The 23,235-nt window shown below is 41.3% G+C and overlaps 1 protein-coding gene across 1 annotated transcript; it reads right to left on the reverse strand.

Annotated features, from left to right (window-relative positions):
* Nucleotides 1–458: 458 nt before the first annotated feature.
* Nucleotides 459–15,212, reverse strand: c8h12orf29 (chromosome 8 C12orf29 homolog). The gene is made up of 7 exons (XM_034175899.1): nt 15,037–15,212; nt 12,040–12,157; nt 11,766–11,861; nt 7,933–8,049; nt 4,714–4,911; nt 2,067–2,236; nt 459–800 (listed from the first exon to the last, which is right to left on the reverse strand). The coding sequence occupies exons 1-7, from the start codon at nt 15,124–15,126 to the stop codon at nt 624–626; spliced, it is 966 nt and encodes a 321-aa protein (XP_034031790.1). The 5' UTR covers nt 15,127–15,212; the 3' UTR covers nt 459–623.
* Nucleotides 15,213–23,235: the final 8,023 nt, after the last annotated feature.

Here is a 23,235-nt window from a genome sequence, read left to right on the forward strand (position 1 = left end):
ACAACACAGCCAGTAGTACTTATTCTCCCAAATCAACCATTTACAACTTGAAAGTAAACTGGATTTAAACTTAGGTAAAATACCACACTCTGTCACATTTTAAATTCTAAAACCACAGGGGCCTCGTTTATGAAACTTCAGATGACTTTAGGGCTGTCACAGTCATTACGCCACTTATTCAACAATACATGAACATAACCAATCATGTTTCGGTCCTCCATGCTACTCATTGTATTTACGTGTTTATGTCACCAACATCACTGCATAGCACAACCCCCCGCCCCAAAAATCAAACGTTTTCTATGGTTTCTTTTACCCCTGTAATACAGTAATAGCATCTGAAATAAATCACTGACTGTTTTGTGCTGCATAGCATGAAAATAAAAAAAGTGCCAAATCATAGTATTAAAGCTACTGAAATATTCTAAATACATTTTTCTGTGAACTCAAAAAAAGTTACAAATTAAGACATGTTAATGTTGCACAGCAACAATCAAAAATTCAGGTTTCCTGTGGGGACTGACAGTTTCTACAGCCACACTCCTCTGAATTTACTGGTGGAAATACAGTCACAAATCCCAGTGAAGTGGAAGCAGCAAAAATGGCAGAAAATACTGCTGGGTTTATTGTTCAAACCAGATGTCCTGAAGTTGGCTGAAGCAGCGTCCATTTAGTCTGGAGAAGCAGGTGAACAAGTCATTGTTATGCTCCACTATTCCATCCATGTGAATGACCACAGGCCTGGAGGCCAGACTGGTTTCTCCATCAGGCCACTTCAGGCCCACATGGTGGCGGTGAATCTGTAAGAACAGACCAAAGCCTGAAAGTCATTTGACAGCCAATTAAAATATTTTGATGTCCTGCTGGAGGTTTACACCTTAATGAATACTGTTCCCATTTGCAGGGCGGAGCCCTGATGGGGGAGGAGGGAAGTCTGGGGACAAACAACCCAGAAGCTGCTCGATTTTTGGCAAAATTAGACCCACTTTAAGCCTTATTTTGGCAGTCTAGCAGACACTTGAAAAATGCGGGAATACGTATTTTTCAGAGCTGTGGAGTTTCAGGCAGCTCGGCTGCACACGCTCAGTTTAGTGGGCTCAGGCATAATCAGTAAAAAACAATCTTGGTTTCAAGTCAATATGATTCAAACTGCATTACTTTATTCTTAAATATTACAAATAGTAAGTCAGTGACAATGATAATACTTATTATTATTATTAAATAATATATAATTTTTTATACACAAAGTAGTTGAATCTGGTTAATATGTGAAAAACATGTCTTTAAAATGTTTTCAAACATGGACACTGTTAAGGGGTTTGGGGGGCCTTTCCCACCCTTCACTGCTGTGTATACGCTCCTGCACCGTCTGTGTGAGCTGCAGAACAAATAAGATAACAAAGCATGTGTGCTGACTGTTTTTAAATCGCTGTTGTTGGATCTGTGAGTCCAGACTGTCAAACAGCAAGACAAATGTGTACTGGTGATGATCTAAGATACTTATTGCGTATTTAAAGCAAAGCAGTGTTTGTGCTTTTTTTGTTTTAATACACCGCTGTGTGCTGATCCCTGCAGTAAACACAGACTGCTCTCTCCACCTCACAGACAAAGCGACAGGACGCACACTTTTTTTTTTACTGAATCAGGCTTAACTGACTAATCAAAATTAAAAAAGCCTTTATCGGGCTGATTCTTACTGGATTCAATCTATTTTCATCTATTCGTCAAAAGGGTGCACAGCAGCTTTATCAATGAGGCTTTTGAGGAAATCAATGCAGAAAAGCTGCACTTTGCAGCCCCACATCACTGGAGTGGAGTATGAGGCTGTTTTTAACAGGCTGCGTTCATGACCGGGGGGTCCGTGCAGATCAGCTGTGATCCATTTCTTGACTACCTTGTAACCAAAAATGTTCTCCTCTGATTTGCATCGATCTCAGGAAAAGCCCTGATCATTCTAAAAATTCCAGAAATCCTGGAAAATTCTCATGCCTGTGTTCTAACTGTAGTGTAACTGCTGAGGTGTCTTAAATTATTAAAGCTGTTGTGATGAAAAAAGGATGCGATACCTTCATCAGAGTTCCATCTTCACAGTGCCAGACAATACCCTCAACTCTCCCCTCTGGACGCTCCTGGAACCAGGAAAGCAACTGCTGGAAGTCGACCGGAGGAGGGTTTCTGATCTGCAGGGTCCCATGCGAGACCAGGCAGTGGACCGGCTGCTTCTTACTCCCCAGTCCTGTTCAGACAATAAAACAATGACATCATCAGGCAGAAATGTGAGTTTGAGTTTGTGTCCTAATAAAGACATAGATAAATTCAAATAAACTAGAAGCACTCGGACAGCGCAAACCTCCGCCAAGGCCATAGGGTCACTGACGTCACATGGAATACCCTTTGGCAAAGAGACTTATTCCATGTCATTTCACGCTTCTACCATCATGTTTCAGATTCAGTGGTTAACCCTCTGGGGTCTGAGGGCATTTTTTGGACAGTTCACTTGCCTGGCATAAATGTTTTATTATTGCTGTTAACAGCTCTCTCTGCATCCCACAATCAAGTTTTATGTCTCTTTTTTTCGGGACAACCTATACTTTCAAAATATATATGCTATAGTTGTGTTTTATAAGTGTAATAAAGGTTTACAATCAGAAATAAGAGGAAAAAGTAAAGCGGAAAATAAATTTTCACACACATTTATTCAAAACACATAGCAAACTATAATAAAGTAGTAACACATCACTCCTAAAAACAATTGTTGGTGTGTCAAATGAGGTGAATCTGCCCTACGATTGGATTTTGGAAAACCATGTGACGGTGAACCAATTCTGATTGGACACTCATTGATCACGTCATCACACAGCTTCTATGAAGAGTATAAAGACGGTGGACGGTGGCTCGAACGTCGGCGGAGTTCTAAGTAAGTTTCTATCTCATATCATTAAAAAGTTATTTATAATTTAGTAAAGCTTGGTCTCAGCCATCGTATACAACGGCGTCGGCCCCAGAGGGTTAAACCCTTAGATCGTCAGCAAATGTATTTATAAAGAGAAACTGCATGAACTACACAAGTTTTTTTTTTAAATTTCCTAATAAGTTTATTCAGTGAGGAGAAACAAATGCTAAATTATTGTTGTGTCATAACTTAATTTTTCTTCAGCCTTTGTGACCTGTTTTCATGACGTTAGATGCAAAAATGTTGAAATTGGCCCTATCCTGCAATGATAAAGAATCCTTAAAAAAAATTACTGGATCCGGATCATGTTCCAGATCATTACCAAAACTTAATGACTTCTAAGTTAGGCCAAGATACACCCGTGGTAAAAACATTTAATTGAAATCCATTGAGGATTTTTTGAGTAATCCTGCTAACAAACCAACAAACAAACGGACGTGACCGAAAACATAACCTCCTTGGTGGAGGTAATAAATAACCCACACACAAAAACTGAAATCCACACTTTGGAAATAACTTTTTTCTGTTCTCTGCTTTCCAAGCAGTCATTACAAATTGCTTAATAAAAACAACAGATGGGTTGGGCGGGGGGAATAAATTCTCACAGAAAGGAACTGGGCAATGCTGGAACTGAACCCCAGACCTTCTTGCTGTGAGGTAAAAAGAATAGCACCGTATAGCCCATCTGAGCGTTTCCCCTGTAACCATCATGCAAACCTTCAGCATTACGTAACAGTTCTACAATCAACACAATCCCTCACAGTTTTTAGCTGAAAATGCTACAAAACAGCAAAGTGTACAGTAATGTTACTGTTAGCAAACATTTCTGTGAGAGTACTGTACACAACACCCGCTAGCTAGTAGCTACCACTATGCTGGAGATATTCAAGTATGGATTTACCAAGTCGACTCAAACTGCTAATATGATTACACAACGTTAAAGAGAAACACAAAAGACGAACTCTCAACAAAAAGAAAGAAGGAAGCAAAAAACTAAAACACAGGAATGAGTGGAAGCAGCCATTTACATAGCTGGACTATGACACAACTAAGAACAACTAGAGATGGGAATAGATAAGATTTTAATTGTGATCAATGGCATTTATTGATTCTGCACATTGGTGGTCTGATTCTTGATCAATTCCTAATTTTGGCTGATTTTCTGTGTGTAAAAATGTAGGTCTGCACAGGTTTTCAGCATCAGTGTAACTGTTTTCCTTGTTGCTGGATGCAGAGTTCAATGTTATGCCATCATGATTTCGACTACTTAAAAAATAAATATGTGGATGCTGCACGGTTGGTGCTCATTCAGTCATTTTACCACCAATGCAAGACAAGTAAAACTGCTGTCCCACGATATTGCACTGAATGTCAAAACCTGATGTGTACAGAGTTCATGTTTGAGGAACTGTGCTTTTTTAAATAAATCTCAATTTATTTATTTATTTTTATTACTAGTTTGGGAGGGCCTGTGAATTATACTCCAGTGTGACTTATATACTGAATAGTGAAAATTATAAAAAATTAAGAGCTATTTATATCAGGCTTTCCCAGGAATCAACACACTAAACAAACTCCAATAATGAATAACTGGCAATAATCAAAAGTATACTACAACACTGCATAAAAATCCCAAAATACAAAGCTGATAATACAGGAAAAAAGGTGTAACTTACTCATTTTTCCCTCTTCAAGAGGCATTTTTTGACAGGTGCGATTTATACTCTGAAAAATACTTGTTTTAAGTGCAATGATATTACCATAAGGGTTCCCGTTGACATTGGTTCCAATGAGCTCCAGTGTTTGTTCCAGGAGGTCGGCCAGAGGGACTGTGGTAATTTCTAAAGTGTCTTCATCATCAGAAGTGGGCCTGAGAACAAGAACCTTCCTGGCTTTGCAGTCCACTACAGAGGAGTGCCAGCAGTACTGTTTGTTATCCTTGTCCACTGGAACCCAGCCTGAACACAAAGGAACCAATCACAGTCAGCAGGACACATCCTGGGCAAAGAAACAAACAAACAAAAAAAAAAAACCTGCGTGTTCCTATTGTAATCCCACGGCTTTAATTTGCCCTGTGCTCAATTTATTCTTCAATAAAGTTTTTCAATGACTCATATTAATTTGTTTGGGCCACACTCAGTGCTCATCCTTGTCCTCCACCTGTAAACTAATCTAATCACTTAAAATAGAAAATATGCAACTCTGGTCAGTTTTTCACTGTTTTGTGGTCATATTATTCTCTACAGAGCTCCCCCTACAGTTTGGGAGTATACTGATGTCACAAAATTGTCTTAAACACCCCCCACCACCCCCCCACCACCACCATTTGCCATGGTCTGGTTATAAAGAGCAAACAAAATGACAATATATCCTAACACTGAATGGTATTCATTACAGCTCACAATGTGTACTCAGTGATGTGAATGGCTCTTGGGAAAAAAGAAAACAAAAACTTGATTTTTTTTTTCCCCCATGACCAGGGCTGGTATTGAGGCAATATGGGCTAAGCCTGAAACTAAATTGTCGAGGGGTTTGGGGGCCGCCTAGGTCCCCAATGGAGTCCAGGGGCAAAGCCCCGGGCTGGGGGCTGTGATTTTAGGCCTTTTCAAACCTGTCTGGGAAGCTCTCAGGAAAACCCAACGTTAAAGACTTTAAACAACCATTACCATCTTTGAGGTCAAGTGGTTTGTATTTTACAATCCAGTTTTCTAAAGCAAAAATAAAATAACCACAAACAAAAATTGGGCATAGGTTCCCCTAACATCTGCAGGTTTTGACTACATACCACCATCACTGAACACTGCTGCTGCTGGGATCATATTTTCGGGGCAATTATTTTATAGTTTATTCAACAGACCAGTCCAAGTGAACCTCAGTGTGGAAAGAAAAGGAAGGCAGAAAATGAAAAGTGTTGGGTTCGCATCCACTCCGAGTTTATACATCTGTGCAAATAAAATTATCTTCACGGACAATTCGTTCACGCGCGCACGCATGTGAACAAAAAAAGAAACGCTGCTGCTGCACTTCCTCGTTTTCTCCCCTCAAACTCTGTCATAATTGTGTTATAAACCAGTCACCATTTGTTTTATTATACATCTATGTCATTAATAACATTATCTTCACAGATGATTTGTTCGTACGCGCATGCGGGGAAAAAAAAAAAAAAAAAAAAACCAGGCTGCTGCTGCACTTCCTCGCTTTCTCCCCCTCAAACTCTGTCATAATTGTGTTAAATTATAGACAAAATGGACTTAAGTCCTGCTCACAGGTTGATTGCCAGAGACAGGACATGTCCACGTCAAGTATAAACTCCAGACAGATGCCTCCACGTCACTACATATCCAGAACACGTCCTTCCATAGGGATTACATGGTAACCTGTCGCCTCTGCTGCATATATCCGGACACAAAAGCCGGAAATCTGGCTCAGGCCAGAAAAATAGCAGGCCTGCATGAAGTCAAGGCTGCAGCACCCAGTAGAGTAATTTTGAAATATTGCATGCAATTTGGTGCAATTAATAAGGTAAATGAAAGATTTTTCTCAGTCCCATTTTCTTGCTCATTTTAGTCACAAAAAGAGTATTTTTAAATATTGGCAAGATGGCAGAAATGTAATCCAGTCTGTCACATGGATTAGAATACGGTGTTATTACTATTTGATAAAACCACATATTTGCATTGGACTGTTACTGTTCTCTCTTTATATTTATCTAAACATTTGACTTCAGCAAGTTGTGCTTTTATAACAACTGATAGCGTCTTAACATGAACAAACATAAAATTTGATACAAGTAAAGCTGCAGGTATTGTTCATTAAGTTAACAACAAAACTTTTAGTTCTCAGGAAAACTGATTTGGTTTTAAATTTGATTCTTATTCACTTATATAAATGTTTTTTTTTTTCCATCCAGTGCTGATGTCAGCATTTCTGGGACACAGACACTTTATGTGTTGTGCAAAATGACAAACGTTTTTCACATCAATATCTGATTTCTATGCCCATGTTAAATATTTATCATATTTTTTTTCTCCATATAAACATTCCATGCCCATGTAACAGAAGAAACCATAAAATGCAGATTTAGCAGGCTAGCTCAATAAATAGCTTACATGGAGACAATTTGAAGTAAATTCCTCCCAAAGTCCAATTTTGATTTGTGTGAAATAACTTGTATCACATTAACTGACAATAAATTCCATCAAGTCATGATATAATAAGATCAAAGACATATTGGGAGTGTTAGCTTTTTCATATAAACGATGATTAAAAAAAACAAGAAGGCCAGGTCAAACCCTGACCTATTTGATTTTATTCCTGATGTACTTTAAATCATCTCCCTGCAGCAGAACATTTCCATCCAGTTGTTTTATAGTTTCAACATGACGAAGAGTTCACAGTAAAATCTGTAACGGCGCCTCTCATTTGCTGCTGTGTGGACAAGCATGTTACATTCATCTTTCAGGATCTACATTTCTCCATTACAAAAGAACGTGAAAACCTGACTTAATATGCACTGTGGCATCTCATCTGAGATGTTTCCAAATGATTTTAGAAATACGAACATCATGACATCACAGCACAAACTAAATCTGACTCAACGCAGGCCAGAAAAACAAAAATAACCTAGAAAAGTTTGCTACAGTAAAGTAAAAATCCCGATTTCCAGAAGTCCTGGAAAACTCCCATCACTGTGTACTGAATCAGCACCCAAATAAATGCAATGATTGTCAAAAAAATTAATTAAATTACTTACAGCACCGATAATGCATCAAATTTGTTAAACTAATCACACTTTGATCTGTTTTGTTTTGAAGTCACTTACTTGGCTGGTAAATAAATGGGACGCATTTTACACAATATCAGCACCAGGCTAGATTTTTTTTTTTTTTTTTTTTTTTAAATAGCACCAAGGATGTGCACCCCCCCCCGCACACACACACACACACACACACACACACACACAAAACACTCCCTCTGACCTGGAATGTGTCCTTGTTCATCGGGCATTGGGTGTCCGTTAAGACATTTGACCCTGTGGGCTGGAATCCACGACTCTGGCACAATCTTGAAGTCTTCTTCTACGCTCCATGTGAAACCTGGTGAAAAGTACACAAACATTAAGTGGAGGAACACAAACACAATTACTAGAGCAAATCTCGACCACAACCTAAAATTCTCAACCATGGAAAACAAAGCAAAAAAAAAAAAAAAAGGAAGAAAAAGTGAATTTAACATTAAAGGGCTATGATTTGTGGGAAGTTACACTTTAGACTCACTATTCTGATATACAAGAGCAAAATCTGTGACTCATGAAGAGAAATATTTCATTTATGACCTTTCTCATTTATAAAACAAACAGATTACAAAAAAATTACAAAAAATAGAATAAAGACTTGTCATTTGTCCTGTGATGCACTGTAAACTTTTCTCTTGCTTATTTATGTTGCTTTTTGGATCAACTGGTTACTCACGGAAAATATGACAGTTTAAAAGCAGAAATAAATCTATTATTTAAAAAAAATCTTTACATGGAAATAAAACAAGAGGGCAAAATTACGGTTAAATGTTTTTCCATATGTAAATGCACACAGTATCTTCATCTGCACGCACGTGCACGCACACACAAAGCTCTTTGCTGTGTTCTGTGTGCAGCTGCTGCTGGTGTGACATTAATATGCTTTTATTGTGAAACACCTTCAGCGGCACAAAGGACGTGGATGTGTGAACACTTGCATAAATGTGCTCAAAAACCACACCTTCAAACTCTTTTTGAGACTTGCGTACTTTCAGCCAATAAGTAGTTAGTGTTGTACAATATGTAATATTTAAATTCTCCTCACGCTCTCTCACTGAGAAACAGATACAACAAATGAATCATAAGGTAAATTAAATTAAGGCACCAGACCAATAAATGATATGAGGGGACATCAAAAAGTTTTGAACCACAAACAGGAAGAGCAAGATATTTGGATTCAGAATGTTTTATTTTTCAACATAGTCCCCTTCCAGCTCCATACACTTGTTCCATCTAGTTTGCCAGTCACTGATACCCGATCGGTAGAACTTAACATCTTGGTCCACTAACCAGCCCTCCGCTGCAGCAGCTCATCGTCATCCTCAAATCTCTGGCCCTGAAGGTATTTTTTCAGCCTGGGAAAGAGGTAGAAGTCACTAGGGGCTAGGTCTAGAGCAGGGGTCGGCAACCTATGGTACGCGTGTCACTGCTGGCACGCGGCAGCATAATCACTGGCACGCACAACACTGGACCAGCATCAGCAAAAAAAAAAAAAAAAACACGCGTCTCTGGGAAAGTGGGCAGGAGCTGGGTGCAGAGCACTGTGGAGCAAATGCGGTTGGAAGATCGTGCTGTCACTCAGAGATTTTTTTTTTTTTTCTGATGCTGGTCCAAAGTTACCTGATAGCGTTACAAGTGCAGAGATGACAGAGCCTCCTGCTAAAAAAACTAAAGCTAGGGCATTCCAGCCCTCCTGGACGGAAGAATATGGTTTTGTTTTCGTCAAAGATCGCGCTGTATGTACCTTGTGCTGTGACAACGTTGTGTGCCGAACTGCCAGCATTAAGCGGCATTTCGAGACGAAACATCAGAAGACATATAAAGACCTTGCCGATAGAGCCGAAACTATCAAACGTGCTGCGGCCAGGTATGGGAAACAATCCAGCTCTCTTAAAGTGTTTGTGAACACCCAAGGCCATGTCACAGAAGCCAGTTATAATCTGGCTAATTGCATCGCTAAACATGGGAAGCCTTTTACTGATGGGGAGTACATAAAGGAGGCTTTTCTCAGCTGCGCAGAGACTCTTTTTGACAACTTGCCCAACAAAGACACCATCAAAAACCGGATAAAGGACATGCCCACGTCAGCTTGTACTGTTCAGCGACGCATCGATGAAATGGCAAGTGATGTTAGATCCCAACAAACGGAGGGCCTGAAAGATGCTAATGTTTTTAGTCTAGCCCTTGATGAGAGTGTGGACGTGAATGACATCCCGCGATTGGCTGTCATGGCAAAATACTGCGATACAACCGTGAGAGAGGAACTCTGCTGTTTGCAGCCCATGCCGGACACAACTAGAGGCGAGGACGTAGCCACGGTGATTACGCAACATTTTGAGGATTTGATATGAGGAAGGTGTTTGCTGTAACTACAGATGGCGCTCCCTCCATGGTCGGGAAGCAGAAGGGAGCCATCAAACTAATTGAAGACAAAGTCGGCCACCCGGTCATGAAGCTCCACTGCATAATTCACCAGGAGAACCTGTGTGCAAAAATGTCCAATTCAGATCTCAATGATGTCATGGCTAGGGTGGCAAAGGTGATTAACTTCCTCGTCAAACGATCTGCACCGACACACCGACAGTTTTGATCCCTGCTCAAGGAAATGGACAGTGCATACACAGATCTCCCTCTCCACTCGGCAGTGAGATGGCTGAGCTGCGGAAAAGTTCTGGAGCACTTTGTCAGCTGCATCAATGCCATCAAGGTGTTTCTGGCTGAGAAGGGGCAACATTATCCGCAACTGGAGGACGAGAAGTGGATTGTGAAACTTTTGTTTCTTGTGGACATCACCGGGCACCTCAACGAGCTCAATCTCAGGCTGCAAGGTGCAGGACAAACTGTTTTGGACATGTTTGAAACATGGGCTGCTTTTGTCGCCAAGCTTGCAGTATTCTCAGGTGACATTGCATCCTCCACCTTCCGCTACTTCCGACACTTGAGGGAGTTGTCCTCACAATGCAACATCAGCACCGCTGAAATAGCCGAATACATGTGTGAGCTGGAGGCGGAGTTCACGACCCGCTTTGTGGATTTTAAACGGTACGGTCCGATGTTCTCCTTCTTTGATGGACATGACCTGGACGCAGCTCTGATCGACTGGATGGATGTACAGGACGTGGAGATGCAGCTGATAGAGCTGAAGAGCTCATCACTGTGGGTGACGAAGTTTGCAGAGCTCTGGAAGCAGTTGGAATCCACCCCTGTGCAACAGCACGGAGCCTGCATCCTCGCATGCTGGACGTCTGCACCAGAGAAGTTCAGCTGTCTCAAGAACATTGCACTGGCCCTCTTGTCAGTGTTCGGCTCAACATACCTGTGTGAGCAGGTATTTTCGCACATGAAAAGTGTGCTCAGCCCCATCCGCAGCCGTTTGATGACGGACCATTCTGAGGCATGTTTACAATTAAAAGTGACAAACTACAAACCCCAGATAAAAAAGCTCAGCCAAGAAAAGCAAGGACAGGGATCACACTGACTGGTAGGCAAGATATATTAATTGACACATAGCCTATGATTCATTTCATTCTCAGCCCACACTGCTTAGTTAAATACGTTGCTGTTTGCTTTGAATTTGATGAACGTATTCCTGTAGTTTGTGTCATTTTTACCATTATTGTTGATAGTGGCACACTCATTGACTAGAAAATTTGAAATTGGCACTCAATGTCTCAAAGGTTGCCGACCCCTGGTCTAGGGAATAGGGTGGGTGAGGAAGGTGTTCATGGTCACACTCGCGCACAGCGTCCATGGCAACCTGGGTAGTGTGGACTGGTGTGTTGTCCTGGTGAAGCAGAATGCCACGACTGACACTGGAGGGTATGTCTCTTCCACACAGTGTTATGACTCAACAACTGAAGTGAACAATATGATCCTACATGAAATAAGTAGCTAAGACATTCATGTAGATCAGGTGTGATGCATTGTCATATCCAAAAAATGTGCGAGGCTCTAAACCTTTTTAACATCATTTTTTAGTGTTGCTTTGAGTGTGATATGCCCTTTAACTTATGTTACCTTTCGAGCTCTTCTGAGAATGCTGGTATTTTTTAAACCTCTTTTCCGCCTGTTTGTTGGGCTTCCGATCAAGTCGAGCCCAGAGGTACGGCTGCCCTGCAGAGAAACAAACAGCATTCAGATAACAAGAAAAACCCTTCTGAACCAACCGTGTGCATGCGTGGTGCGGATAATGGCAATCCGACGGTTTAATTAAAACAAATAATGCCAAGCCAATTATACAGAATATTACATTAACGCCTTTTCCACAACCACGTGTACCGAGCATTCATACCTTTATGAGTGGTAACGTAACAGCAGGTGCCATCCACTTTTTCTGTGGCAAGTGCACAATCGATGTTCGACTCCAGAGCAACAGGGTTCACATTTTCAGTGGCAACAACCTGAAATTGCTGAAGAGACACAGAAGTACTGAGCTGTAGACATACATCAGAGCACAAATTAGAAGACGGTGATCAGACTTCACTTGGACATTTTCTCACTTCCTAATGATTATCTGTTTGAGCTTTCTAAGCAAGCGGTCATTGATCTGAAAAATAGTCTCAGCCATCATACAGCCCATATGAGACATCAAAGACATGCCACAGGTAGTGGAATCCAAAATCCCCTGGGGGTGGGGGAGTCAAAAGAAGGGGACCTTTACACAACTAACAATGACACAATAAGTGATGCCAGCTAAAGTAAGACCATTCAGCTGCTCCCTTGTTTTCACTTGGAGTCACCACAGCAGATCCAAGGTGGATCTGTATGTTGATTTGGTGGCAAAACTTGGAACTACTTGTATAAACAAACATACTGCATTCAAGATGTCATATCTCCTTGAATACTTTTCGATTTTGATAATTTATTTTTTTTATTCGGCCGTGTCCATAACTGGGCTCGACAATAGCACTGGTCCGATGGCCCGGCGGCCTTTTTTACATGTTCCGGGCCACCACGGGCCAGTGAAGTTCATATTTCACTGGTCCGTATGGGCCAGTAAGAATTAAAATCGCTTTGGGCAGATTTATTAGTCTAATGCTGCGTTCACACCGGGCGCGATCAGATGCTACAAATTTGCGGGGGTCGCGTGGCAATGGACGCGCCTCCTTCACCCGGTGTGTCGCTCTGCTTTTGCTGCGAAAATTCACCCCGGTGCGTCATCAAATAGGAGGAGCTTCCATTCAGCTCGCCGGCTCCGGTTGTCAGTCAAGTTAACATGACGGACCTTGATCACACGGAGCGAGTTGTTGTGGAAAGCTGACAAACGTCATGAGACGTTCCCAATTCAGGCAGTATCATTATTTGCTGCAGGAGCTGCGTCTGGATGATGGCTGCTTTCAGCGGTCCTTCTGCCTCTGCAGGACCCAACTTGAGGACCAACTGTCCTGTTCACGCGTGCACATGTAAACAATTAAAAAAAAAAAGGAAAAAAAAAGAAAAAGAAACTCCGCTCCCGCTGCTGTGGGGCTGCTGCTCCTCCAAAAACTCTTGTCATAGTTGTGAAATAAAGGACAAAAGAGACATACGTCCTGCTCACAGGCTGCTACCAGAGACAGGACATGTTGCACCACTTCGCAATGTTGGGAACATTGCCGAAGTGCAGACAAACTTCGTCTGCAGGCGCATCTTCTGATGTGGCGCAAATTTCACTTCAACATCGACGCGTCATTTTCGCTTAAGCAAGATCGAGCGCAGTGAATATTATGAATTTCTTGAAACCTCCTGACCCTGGGCAGAAACCAGGAAAGCAAAGGAAAGAACAGCTATCACCCTCAAAACAAGCACAGAAGAGGAAGGCTGCTGATGATGAATATGAGAAGAAAAGGGTGAGGAAAACTTGGCAAACTTCCTGGAAGAAAAGATGTCCATAGCTGGAGCGTGATGAGGAGAGTGAGGTTGTCTTCTGTGGAACTTGTAGGGCCATGCCAGAATATGCTAACAAGTAAGTATAAATATACCATGTCCTGGTAGACAATGTGGTATGATTTCATACGCCAGTTTAAAAGTCTAATCAGTATGCCCTTGTGGAAACCCCACGGTGACATTAGCAAGGGAACTTGGTTTATGAAATTTAACATATTAATTTTGTAAATGATCAAGAAATAAATTTATTTTTGTATTAATGTCTGAGTATTGAAAAAATTCCTATCAGTTACCTACCGACATTTTTTTCAAAGTTTACTCACTTTAAGGTTTTTATCATGTAGTATAAGAATTTTGTGTTTGTTTTCAAGTGTTTTTTACATTAAGGAAACCCAATTCTAATGTCTGAGTGTTGATTTAAAAAATTCTTATCAGTTACCCCCGGTTCAGCACAGGCGTGAAAGTATGGGCCAGTGATATTTTCATCCGGGCCAGTAACTTTCAGATTCTACTGGCCCTATGGGCCAGTGCATAAATTGCCTTATTGTCAAGCCCTGCATAACTCTCATTTCAGTATTCGCAAGGCAAGACTCTGGTGGCAAAAGGCCGACCCTATTCGAACGGTATAATTAATGCAGTATGTTTGTGTGACGGCAGGACCTTTGTGGCCAGGACGGCGATGGGATCAAACCCGGACGGCTCGCACTAAAGACCATTCCTCTACCAGGTCAGCCAAAGGGGAATTCCCCTTCAGCCAAGCTAGCGGAAACGTCTTTTCAATCAGGACCCGGGACCTTCATCCCGCTACATTTGTTTATACAAGTAGTTCCAAGTTATACCACCAGAGTCTTGCCGAGCGAATAGCCAAATGAGAGTTATGGACACTGCGGCCGTGCGAATAGCCACTTCCTATCCATAATAGCAGGTACTATAATTAACATTTTACATGTAGAAATACTGTAAACTGTTACTAATTTATTGCTTGTTTACAATTAGAGGTCCTGTAATTAATATTTCTACATTGTACATAGCATAAGTATATCTACTTTCATTGAATTAAAATGTTGTTTTATGATATTGTCATTATTGTTATTTGTAAGTGCAATTTAATACATGTTGTCAGTGCCACACAATTCAGGAGAATAAATGTCTTTTACTGTGCAAACATCACTTTTTTAATGAAATCATCAAGCCCTGAAGAAATTCTGAAAATAATATTGCCCAATTGAATCTTCAATTTTTACAGTATCTCAATCAAACTACTTCAATATTTTTCCATACAGAAACACGCTACTCGGTCAAAGGCTTTGCCTTCATTATATATTATCATTATTATTATTATTATTATTACTACGACTTTGGCTGTTAGAGCTGATTCATCATTTAGCATTAGCTTTCACATCACTGGTGCTGCTGTTTTACTCACCTGCCACTCGCGCTTTCTCGATTGTTCTTCCTTAACCTCCGTAACAAAAACACACTGAATCTTCTGCTGAACAGAACCCAGTCGACTCATGTTAGAATTTTTTGTTCAGTTTATCAGTCAGCCTGCAATCTAATCTGTCTCACAAAGACTAGTGTATGAAAAAAAATATGCGGCCATGTGACCGGAAGTTGATATTCTTATTCTTATTCTTATTCTTATTCTTATTCTTCTTCGGCGTTTAATAGCAGCGGGCATCCTTATAAGTGCTGCATTGCTGCCACCTTCTGAGTCAGTCCGGTAAAGCGGAACAAAATCCTCTTGAGTCCAGTGTCTTTCAAGTATTTAAAAACTCAACTCTTCCCCCTCCCACTTGACCCTGTGTCTAAAATACTTCCTACAGGCACGTCTTTCACACCTATGCTTCTAAACTCTTCTGAGAAAACCTCTTGCCTTTCTATGGAATACAACACCAGTTCCAATGAAGTTGGGACGTTGTGTGAAATGTAAATAAAAACAGAATAGTACAATGATTTGCAAATCCTCTTCAACACATGTTCAATTGATTACACCACAAAGACAAGATATCTGATGTTCAAACTGATAAACTTAATTGTTTTTGTGCAAATATTTGCTCATTATGAAATGGATGCCTGCAACACATTTTAAAAAAGCTGGGACAGTGGTATGTTCACCACTGTGTTACATCACCTTTCCTTCAAACAACACTCATTAAGCATTTGGGAACTGAGAACACTAATTGTTCGTGTCATGACTGGGTATAAAAGGAGCATCCCAAAAAGTCTCAGCCCTTCACAAGCAAAGATGGGGCGAGGATCACCGCTTTGTGAACAACTGCGTGAAAAAATAGTCCAACAGTTTAAGAACAATGTTTCTCAATGTTCCATTGCAAGGAATTTGAGAGATGAGATGAGAGATGAGATATACTTTATTGATCTCACAGTGGAGAAATTATGTTTACACTCCAGTTACCTCAGACAGCAATTAGTCCACAATTATTACTTGTTTACTGTAATAATGGCACACATCATAATTAAAGACTTCAGACTTCAGACTTTTGGGATCAATAAAGTTGTCTGAAGTCTGAAGTCTGAAGTAAAGACAGCACATACACATTTGACATTGTTTATGTGCACTAAGTTTGAACAAGTCCGTTATCCAAATTGAGGCAAGTGGGTGAAGTCCACGCAGCAACCCTGAGATGCGCCGCCGTCAAGTTGCGGGGAAGAACGGGGGCTGCAGCTAAAACTGCACCGGCCCCGCAGAAGGGGAAAGGAGTGACGTGAGCAGACATTGCAGTGGGGAGCGTTTGGTTGGGGGGGATGGAGCATGCTTCAGTCCTGTGAAAAGCAGTTTAGAAGAAACAACCAAAATGATCCCCAGGCCAAAGAAATTCCTCTGGGGGGAAAACAGTTGGGCAATTTGACCTTCAGGCTTGATAAGCCTGTAGTGTTATGGTTTGAGCAGTGAAAAACATTTTTAACAGTTCCACTTGAACAACCAAATCCCAATTATCATTTAAGAATATTTCCAATTATGAGTTAAGAATATTCACCAGCCTCTGAAATCTTCAACTTCAACTGTAAGACACGCATCTGCTCCAAGATGTCATCCAATTTGCGTCTGAGTTCAAGAGTCATTGCAGTCTGAGAATGCACTGCCTTGCCAACCTCGTTAATCATGATGGACAAGCGAGGGGCCGTGGTTCTTGATGCCGCCGTCTTGCCAATTTTCCGGTAGATCAGGGCAGCACATAAGCCAAAAAGTACTGCTACCATAAGACCAAAAATGAATAAATCCTCGACGTCCTCGACGGAGAAAGGCACCAAGCATGCCGCATGTCAGGAACTCCAGGAGTCGAGAACATAGCCCGCAGGATGCGTTCCATCTGGGCATGTAGGATCCCCCGGTCCTGACCTTCTTGTAGAAAAAATGGTGTCAATAGCGTTCAGAGACCAGCTGATGAATTCCATGGTTAATCCAGTAGTAGTCCAATAGATCCAGTATCCAATATAATTTGAGGAATTCACAGTCTGGTGAAGTAGGGACTTGAAGGTTAAAGCAGAGAAAAGAGATAAGGTAGAGTGGAGGAGATGCGACCGCCCTCGTCAGAGTCCCAAGGATTATTTAGGGATTCCATCATCTACAGTCCATAATATAATCAGGAGATTCACAGAATCTGGAGAACTTTCTACATGTAAGTGGCAAGGCTGAAAACCAACATTGAATGCCCATGGCCTTTGATTCCTCAGGCGGCACTGCATTAAAAACCGACATCATTGTGTAAAGGATCTTACTACGTGGGCTCAGGAACACTTCAGAAAACCATTGTCAGTTATCACAATTTATCGCTACATCTACAAGTGCAAGTTAAAACTCTACCATGCAAAGCGAAAGCCACACATCAACACCATCCAGAAATGCCGCTGTCTTCTCTGGGCCCGAGGCTCATTTGAAATGGACAGACGCACAGTGGAAAAGTGTGCTGTGGTCTGATGAGTCCATATTTCAAATTGTTTTTGAAAATCATGGACATTGTGTCGTCCGAGCAAAAGAAGAAAAACACCATCCAGATTGTTACCAGCGCAAAGTTCAAAAACCAGCATCTGTATGGTATGGGGGGGTGTTAGTGTCCATGGCATGGGCAACTTACACATCTGTGATGGCACCATCAATGCTGAAAGGTACATCCAAGTTTTGGAGCAACACATGCTGTCATCCAAGCAACGTCTTTTTCAGGGACGTCCCTGCTTATTTCAGCAAGACAGCGTGGCTTTGTAGTAAAAGCGTGTGGGTACTAAACTGGCCTGCCTGCAGTCCAGACCTGTCACCCATTGAAAATGTGTGATGTATTATGAAATGCAAAATATGACAACGGAGACCCCAGACTGTTGAGCAACTGAAGTCGTACATCAAGCAAGAATGGGAAAGAATTCCACCTACAAAGCTTCAACAATTAGTGTCCTCAGTTCCCAAACACTTATTGAGTGTTGTTAGAAGGAAAGGTGATGTAACACAGTGGTAAACATACCACTGTCCCAGCTTTTTTTGAAACGTGTTGCAGGCATCCATTTAAAAATGAGCAAATACTTGCACAAAAACAATAAAGTTTATCAGTTTGAACATTAAATTTCTTGTCTTTGTGTTGTATTCAATTGAATATAGGTTGAAGAGGATTTGCAAATCATTGTATTCTGTTTTTATTTACATTTTACACAGCGTCCCAACTTCACTGGAATTGGGGTTGCATTTATTACAGTGCATGAGAATGAATCTGCTGCTCTACTTGCTATTTAAAATAAGTGCCTATGCTTTTTCTCTTGCGCCCAGCATTTTTGCTATTGTAAGTTAATTCCTCTACTGACAACAACACACACACTTGTCCTTTGCTATGGAAATAGTGATACTGATGTCTATGTTTTCTTTTGTGACAACTTTTTTTGGCCAACCTATCCACCCTCTCATTTGTTGGGATACCTATATGCACTGGAACCCACATCAATGTTATCATCACCCCTTTCCTTGCCACATCCCTAATCACCTAAAGAATGTCATAAATGAGGTCTTGCAGACTCCTGGATGCACCGGTCCCAATACTATTGATGGCTGACACATCCCTGAACACCAACTCTCCTACAATGATAAATCTGTGCTGTCCACTGGACTGCCCTTAGAATAGCAAATAACTCCACTGTGAAGAGGCTGGTATTCTTGTGCCACTTAAAACAATAAAAGCAAACAAACAAACAAACAAACAAAAAAAAACAACAAATAAAAAACTATCCATAACATAAGCTAGGCAGCGAATGTAAAGATCTCTACTTAAGGCCTGCGCAGACCATCTAACAGAGGTATTTACCCAGCAACCCAAAGGCATAGGGAGGTGGCCCTTTCATCTACCAGGGTAAACTCCAACATAGCGGCTCTCAGCCGTGGACTGATGAGTATCCCCACACTCGCCAGGCATCGCATACGCTGGCAATGACAGAGATGCCTAGAGAGGCGTGATTTGGAGGAACAGCCTCCCTGATCTAAACTCGAATGTTTTTTTTTTTATTGGCTTTATGTGCTAGTCATGGACAGTCCATAACAAATACCATAATTAAACGTAAGGATGCTCATAAGTGTACATGGTACCTGAGCACCCGAGGCCGAAGGTTGATGATCGATTTTGTGATCGTATCATCTGATCGGAGGCTGCATGTTCTGGACACTTGGATGAATAGAGGGCCAGAGCTGTCAACTGATCACCATCTGGTGGTGAGTTGGATCAGAGGGTGGGGGAGGAACAGATCTGATAAGCCCAAACAGATAGTGTGGGTGAACTGGCAACATTTGGAGGAGCCCACTGTCCAACAAATCTTCAACTCACACCTCCGGCGGAGCTTTTCTTGCATCTCTGTGGAGGTTGGGGCATTGAACCAGAAGGGGCAATGTTCAAAGCTTCCATTGCTGAAGCTGCAGCAGGGAGCTGTGGCCTGAAGGTCTTAGGTCTCGGAAGGGGCAGTTACCGTCGCACATCGTGATGGGCACCGGTGGTCAGGGAAGTCATCCGACTGAAAAAGGCATCTTTCCAGATGTGTTATCTTGGAGGACTCTGGAGGCAGTTGGAAGGTACCGACAGGCCCAAAGGGCAAAAGCCTCTGTTGGGAGGGAGGTAAAGTGGTGGGTGTGGGAGGAGTTCCGGAGAAGGACTTTCGGTCAGCACCAAGGTGCTACTCTGAGGAAAACATCAATTTCTGCATTCATTGGGAAAAAATTTGGTTTTGTTTGTTGTATTGATGAATAATGACAATAAACAAACTGTGTGTTGTTTGATGACCCTGTTCACATTTGGTAAAACCTGTTTGATATAGGTGGATCATAATTGTGTAGCGGGATGAAAGTCCCGGGTCCCAATTGAAAAGACGTTCCTGCTAGCTTGGCTAAAGGGGAGTTGGCTGACCTGGTAGAGGAACGGTCTTTTGGTGCGAGCCGCGTGGGTTCGATCCCCCACCGTCGTCCCAGCCACGAAGGTCAATTGGATAGTTTTTTCTGTTCTGGAAGCAGGAGCCTTACTGATGATTTTTATATCAGTAGTGATAAATGACAGGGGCAGTAGCTAAGTGACAATGGGGTTAAGAAGAATGATTATCACAGAATTCATATGATCTGAGATACAGAATTTCTGTTTTATTTTGGATGTTGCTGCTGAAAGAATAGTCTCAAAATGTTCATAAAACTCAGTAGGGAAACCATTGTTGTTTGGCATGTTATTAAGTGCAGTAAATCATTCATCTGTTGATATAAGTTGATCAAGAGAATTAACTCTTTCATCTATGAGCTGTGGCAAAACTACGGAAACTCTGAGCTGCCAAGCCCTAATATATATTTGTTTCAGTATCATGTAATTACGTGAAAAATTTCATGTTATAACGTGATATTTATCACGTTATAACATGATACCTATCACGTTATTTCGTGATATGAAATTATCATGTTATTTCATGATGCGCTATTTTCATGTTATAACGAGAAATGATCACGTTATTTCGTGATATGAAATTATCACGTTATTCCGAGATAAGAAACGATCATGTTATTTCATGATCTGCAACTATCACGTTATTCCGAGATATGCAACTATCACGTTATTCTGAGATAAGAAATTATCACATTATTCTGAGATATGCAACTATCATGTTATTTCGTGTTAAGCAGTTATCATGTTATTTCATGATATGTAGGCTATTCAGGTAATTCAGCGCTTCAACACTTCCCAGGTTCAGTCAAGTAACATGGCTCGTCTGTGATGTAGGGGGATTTAAGGATCAATAAAAAGCATGAGCCAATACTTTTGCTATTTGTTTTCACTATAATCAGAGTAAAAAAAAAAGAAAAAGCAAACAGCCTTAGATAAGTAGCGCCCTTTACTGGTATTCTAGCGCCTTCTAGTGGCAGAATAGCAGAACAGGTATATGGCTGTGTATCAAAGTAAAACCATATTGTTTTCACGTTATAACGTAAAAATACCATGAAATAACGTGATAAATGTTTATCACAAAATAACATGAAAATGTCATAATTCGAAATAACGTGATAATTTCATATTATGAAATAACGTGATAGATTCATATCTCGGAATAATGTGATAATTTCTTATCATGAAATAACATGATAATTTCACGATAAAACGTGAAAATACCATATCATGAAATAACATGATAGTTGTGCATCACGAAATAACGTGATAGATATCATGTTATAACGTAATAAATATCATGTTATAACATGAAACTTTTCACGTAATTACATGATACTGAGCCAAATATATATTACGGCGTGGCAGCTCAGAGCTTCCGTACAAAACAATGCCATAAAAAATGATGAATCTCATCTGGGTTTGTATCCTTTTCCATTGAATATAATTGTCAGGATTTCCCTCTGATCCTGGTTTTGACTCTGTTTTACATCCTGCAGCTTAAGCTCAGGTAACCTGGCCTCCCCTCTAATTCCTGTATTAGAGGAAAACTGTCTTTTCCTGATGTTCCAGATGATTCCGGTAGGGCTCCCAAGTGGACCTGCATTGCAACGTCACGTTGGAACTCCTCGGCTCTCGGCACAGAGCACACCAGTTAAGTTCCTCCTCATCTTAGTGAGATCCCGTTCTCACTCACTCCTGTTTGTGACTGTGCTATGATAAAGAACTGTTCCAAGAGCTCTTCCTAAGAACTACATGAACTCTGAAATCAAACAATTGAGAACCCAGTTGTATCAAGTCCTGCTTAATTGGAACTGCATTACCATGCACCACTGTCATGATTGGGTCCGTGGGGGTTTATTGTTTACTGTTTTGGGTATGCTGTTAGTTTTTGCACTGGGGTTTAGTGGCTGGATTTCTTTTGTGTTGTTTGGTGTTGGGTGTTTCTGTCTGGCAGCCAGCCTGTGAGCAGGACTTATGACAGAGTTTGAGGATAGAGCGAGCAGCACCGCAGCAGCAGCAGCTAGTTTTTTTTCACGTGCGTGCGCGAACAAATCATCTGTGAAGATAATTTTATTAACTACAGAGATGTACAATAAAACAAATGGTGACTGGTTTCTAACACATTGATGACAGAGTTTGTCATGTGCACGCGTGAACGGGACAGGAGGTCCTCAAACTGGGTCCTGGAAAGGCAGAAGTTCCACTGAAAGCAGCTGTCATCCAAACGCAGCTCCTGCAGCAAATGATGAAACTCCCCGAATTGGGAACGTCTCATGAGGATATTGTGAACCCAGCGACGGCGCCGCTGGCGACGTTTGTCAGCTTTCCACAACAAATACAGCACAGCAACTCGCTCCGTGTGATCAAGGTCCGCCATGTTGACTCTACAGTGAGCAGAATGGAAACTCCTTCTATTTGATGACGCAGGTGAATTTTCGCAGCGAACGTTTCCGCTCAAGCAGAGCGACACACCGGGCTATGATGCCGCGTCCATCGCCAGGCGAAGGAAGCAAATTTGTGGCATCGCGTGCGGTGTGAATGTGGCGAAAAAGCTGAGACCTGAATCCTGCATTTGTGCCGACTGGTGCCGACTGGCCCGTCAGCAGCACTTGGCCTCTGACCTTTGGATATTACCTATGAACTATGAATAATTCCTGAACAGTGAACTTTATTTCTTAAGAAGAGAACTTTATTTCCTGACCTCTGAAACAACCTGTGTTAAACCTTTACAAGGGTGCAATTTAGAACTAGAAATTGGGGGGGACAAAGTGTGAGGCCCGCAGGGCCGAAGCCCATAGGCCGGGGGTCTGGGGGCCACTTTAGGCCCCAGAAGCCAACGGTTTCTAGATGAGCTCAGATGCATTCTGAGCATCCAGAACAGTAATTTTAATGTTTTGAGAAGACCATAAAGTGGACACCATTTGACTTAAGCAATTTCAAACTGTGGATATAAGTACTTTATTCTGAGAATAGCCAGCATTGATTTTATTAACATCCTGGTGTAAATAAGGTATCACCACATGTGTAGAACTCAAAAAGAATGATAGGTTGAGTTTTCATAAAAAAAACAACAATTTGCAATAAAATACAAATTAATTATTTAAAAATCATACAATGTGATTTTCTGAATTTTTATTTTTTTTTTAGATACTGTCTCTCACAGTTGAAGTGTACCTACGATAAAAATTACAGACCTCTCCATTCTTTGTAGGTGGGAA

The sequence above is a fragment of the Thalassophryne amazonica genome, chromosome 8, assembly GCF_902500255.1.
Source record: "Thalassophryne amazonica chromosome 8, fThaAma1.1, whole genome shotgun sequence".
NCBI classification, from domain to species: domain Eukaryota; kingdom Metazoa; phylum Chordata; class Actinopteri; order Batrachoidiformes; family Batrachoididae; genus Thalassophryne; species Thalassophryne amazonica.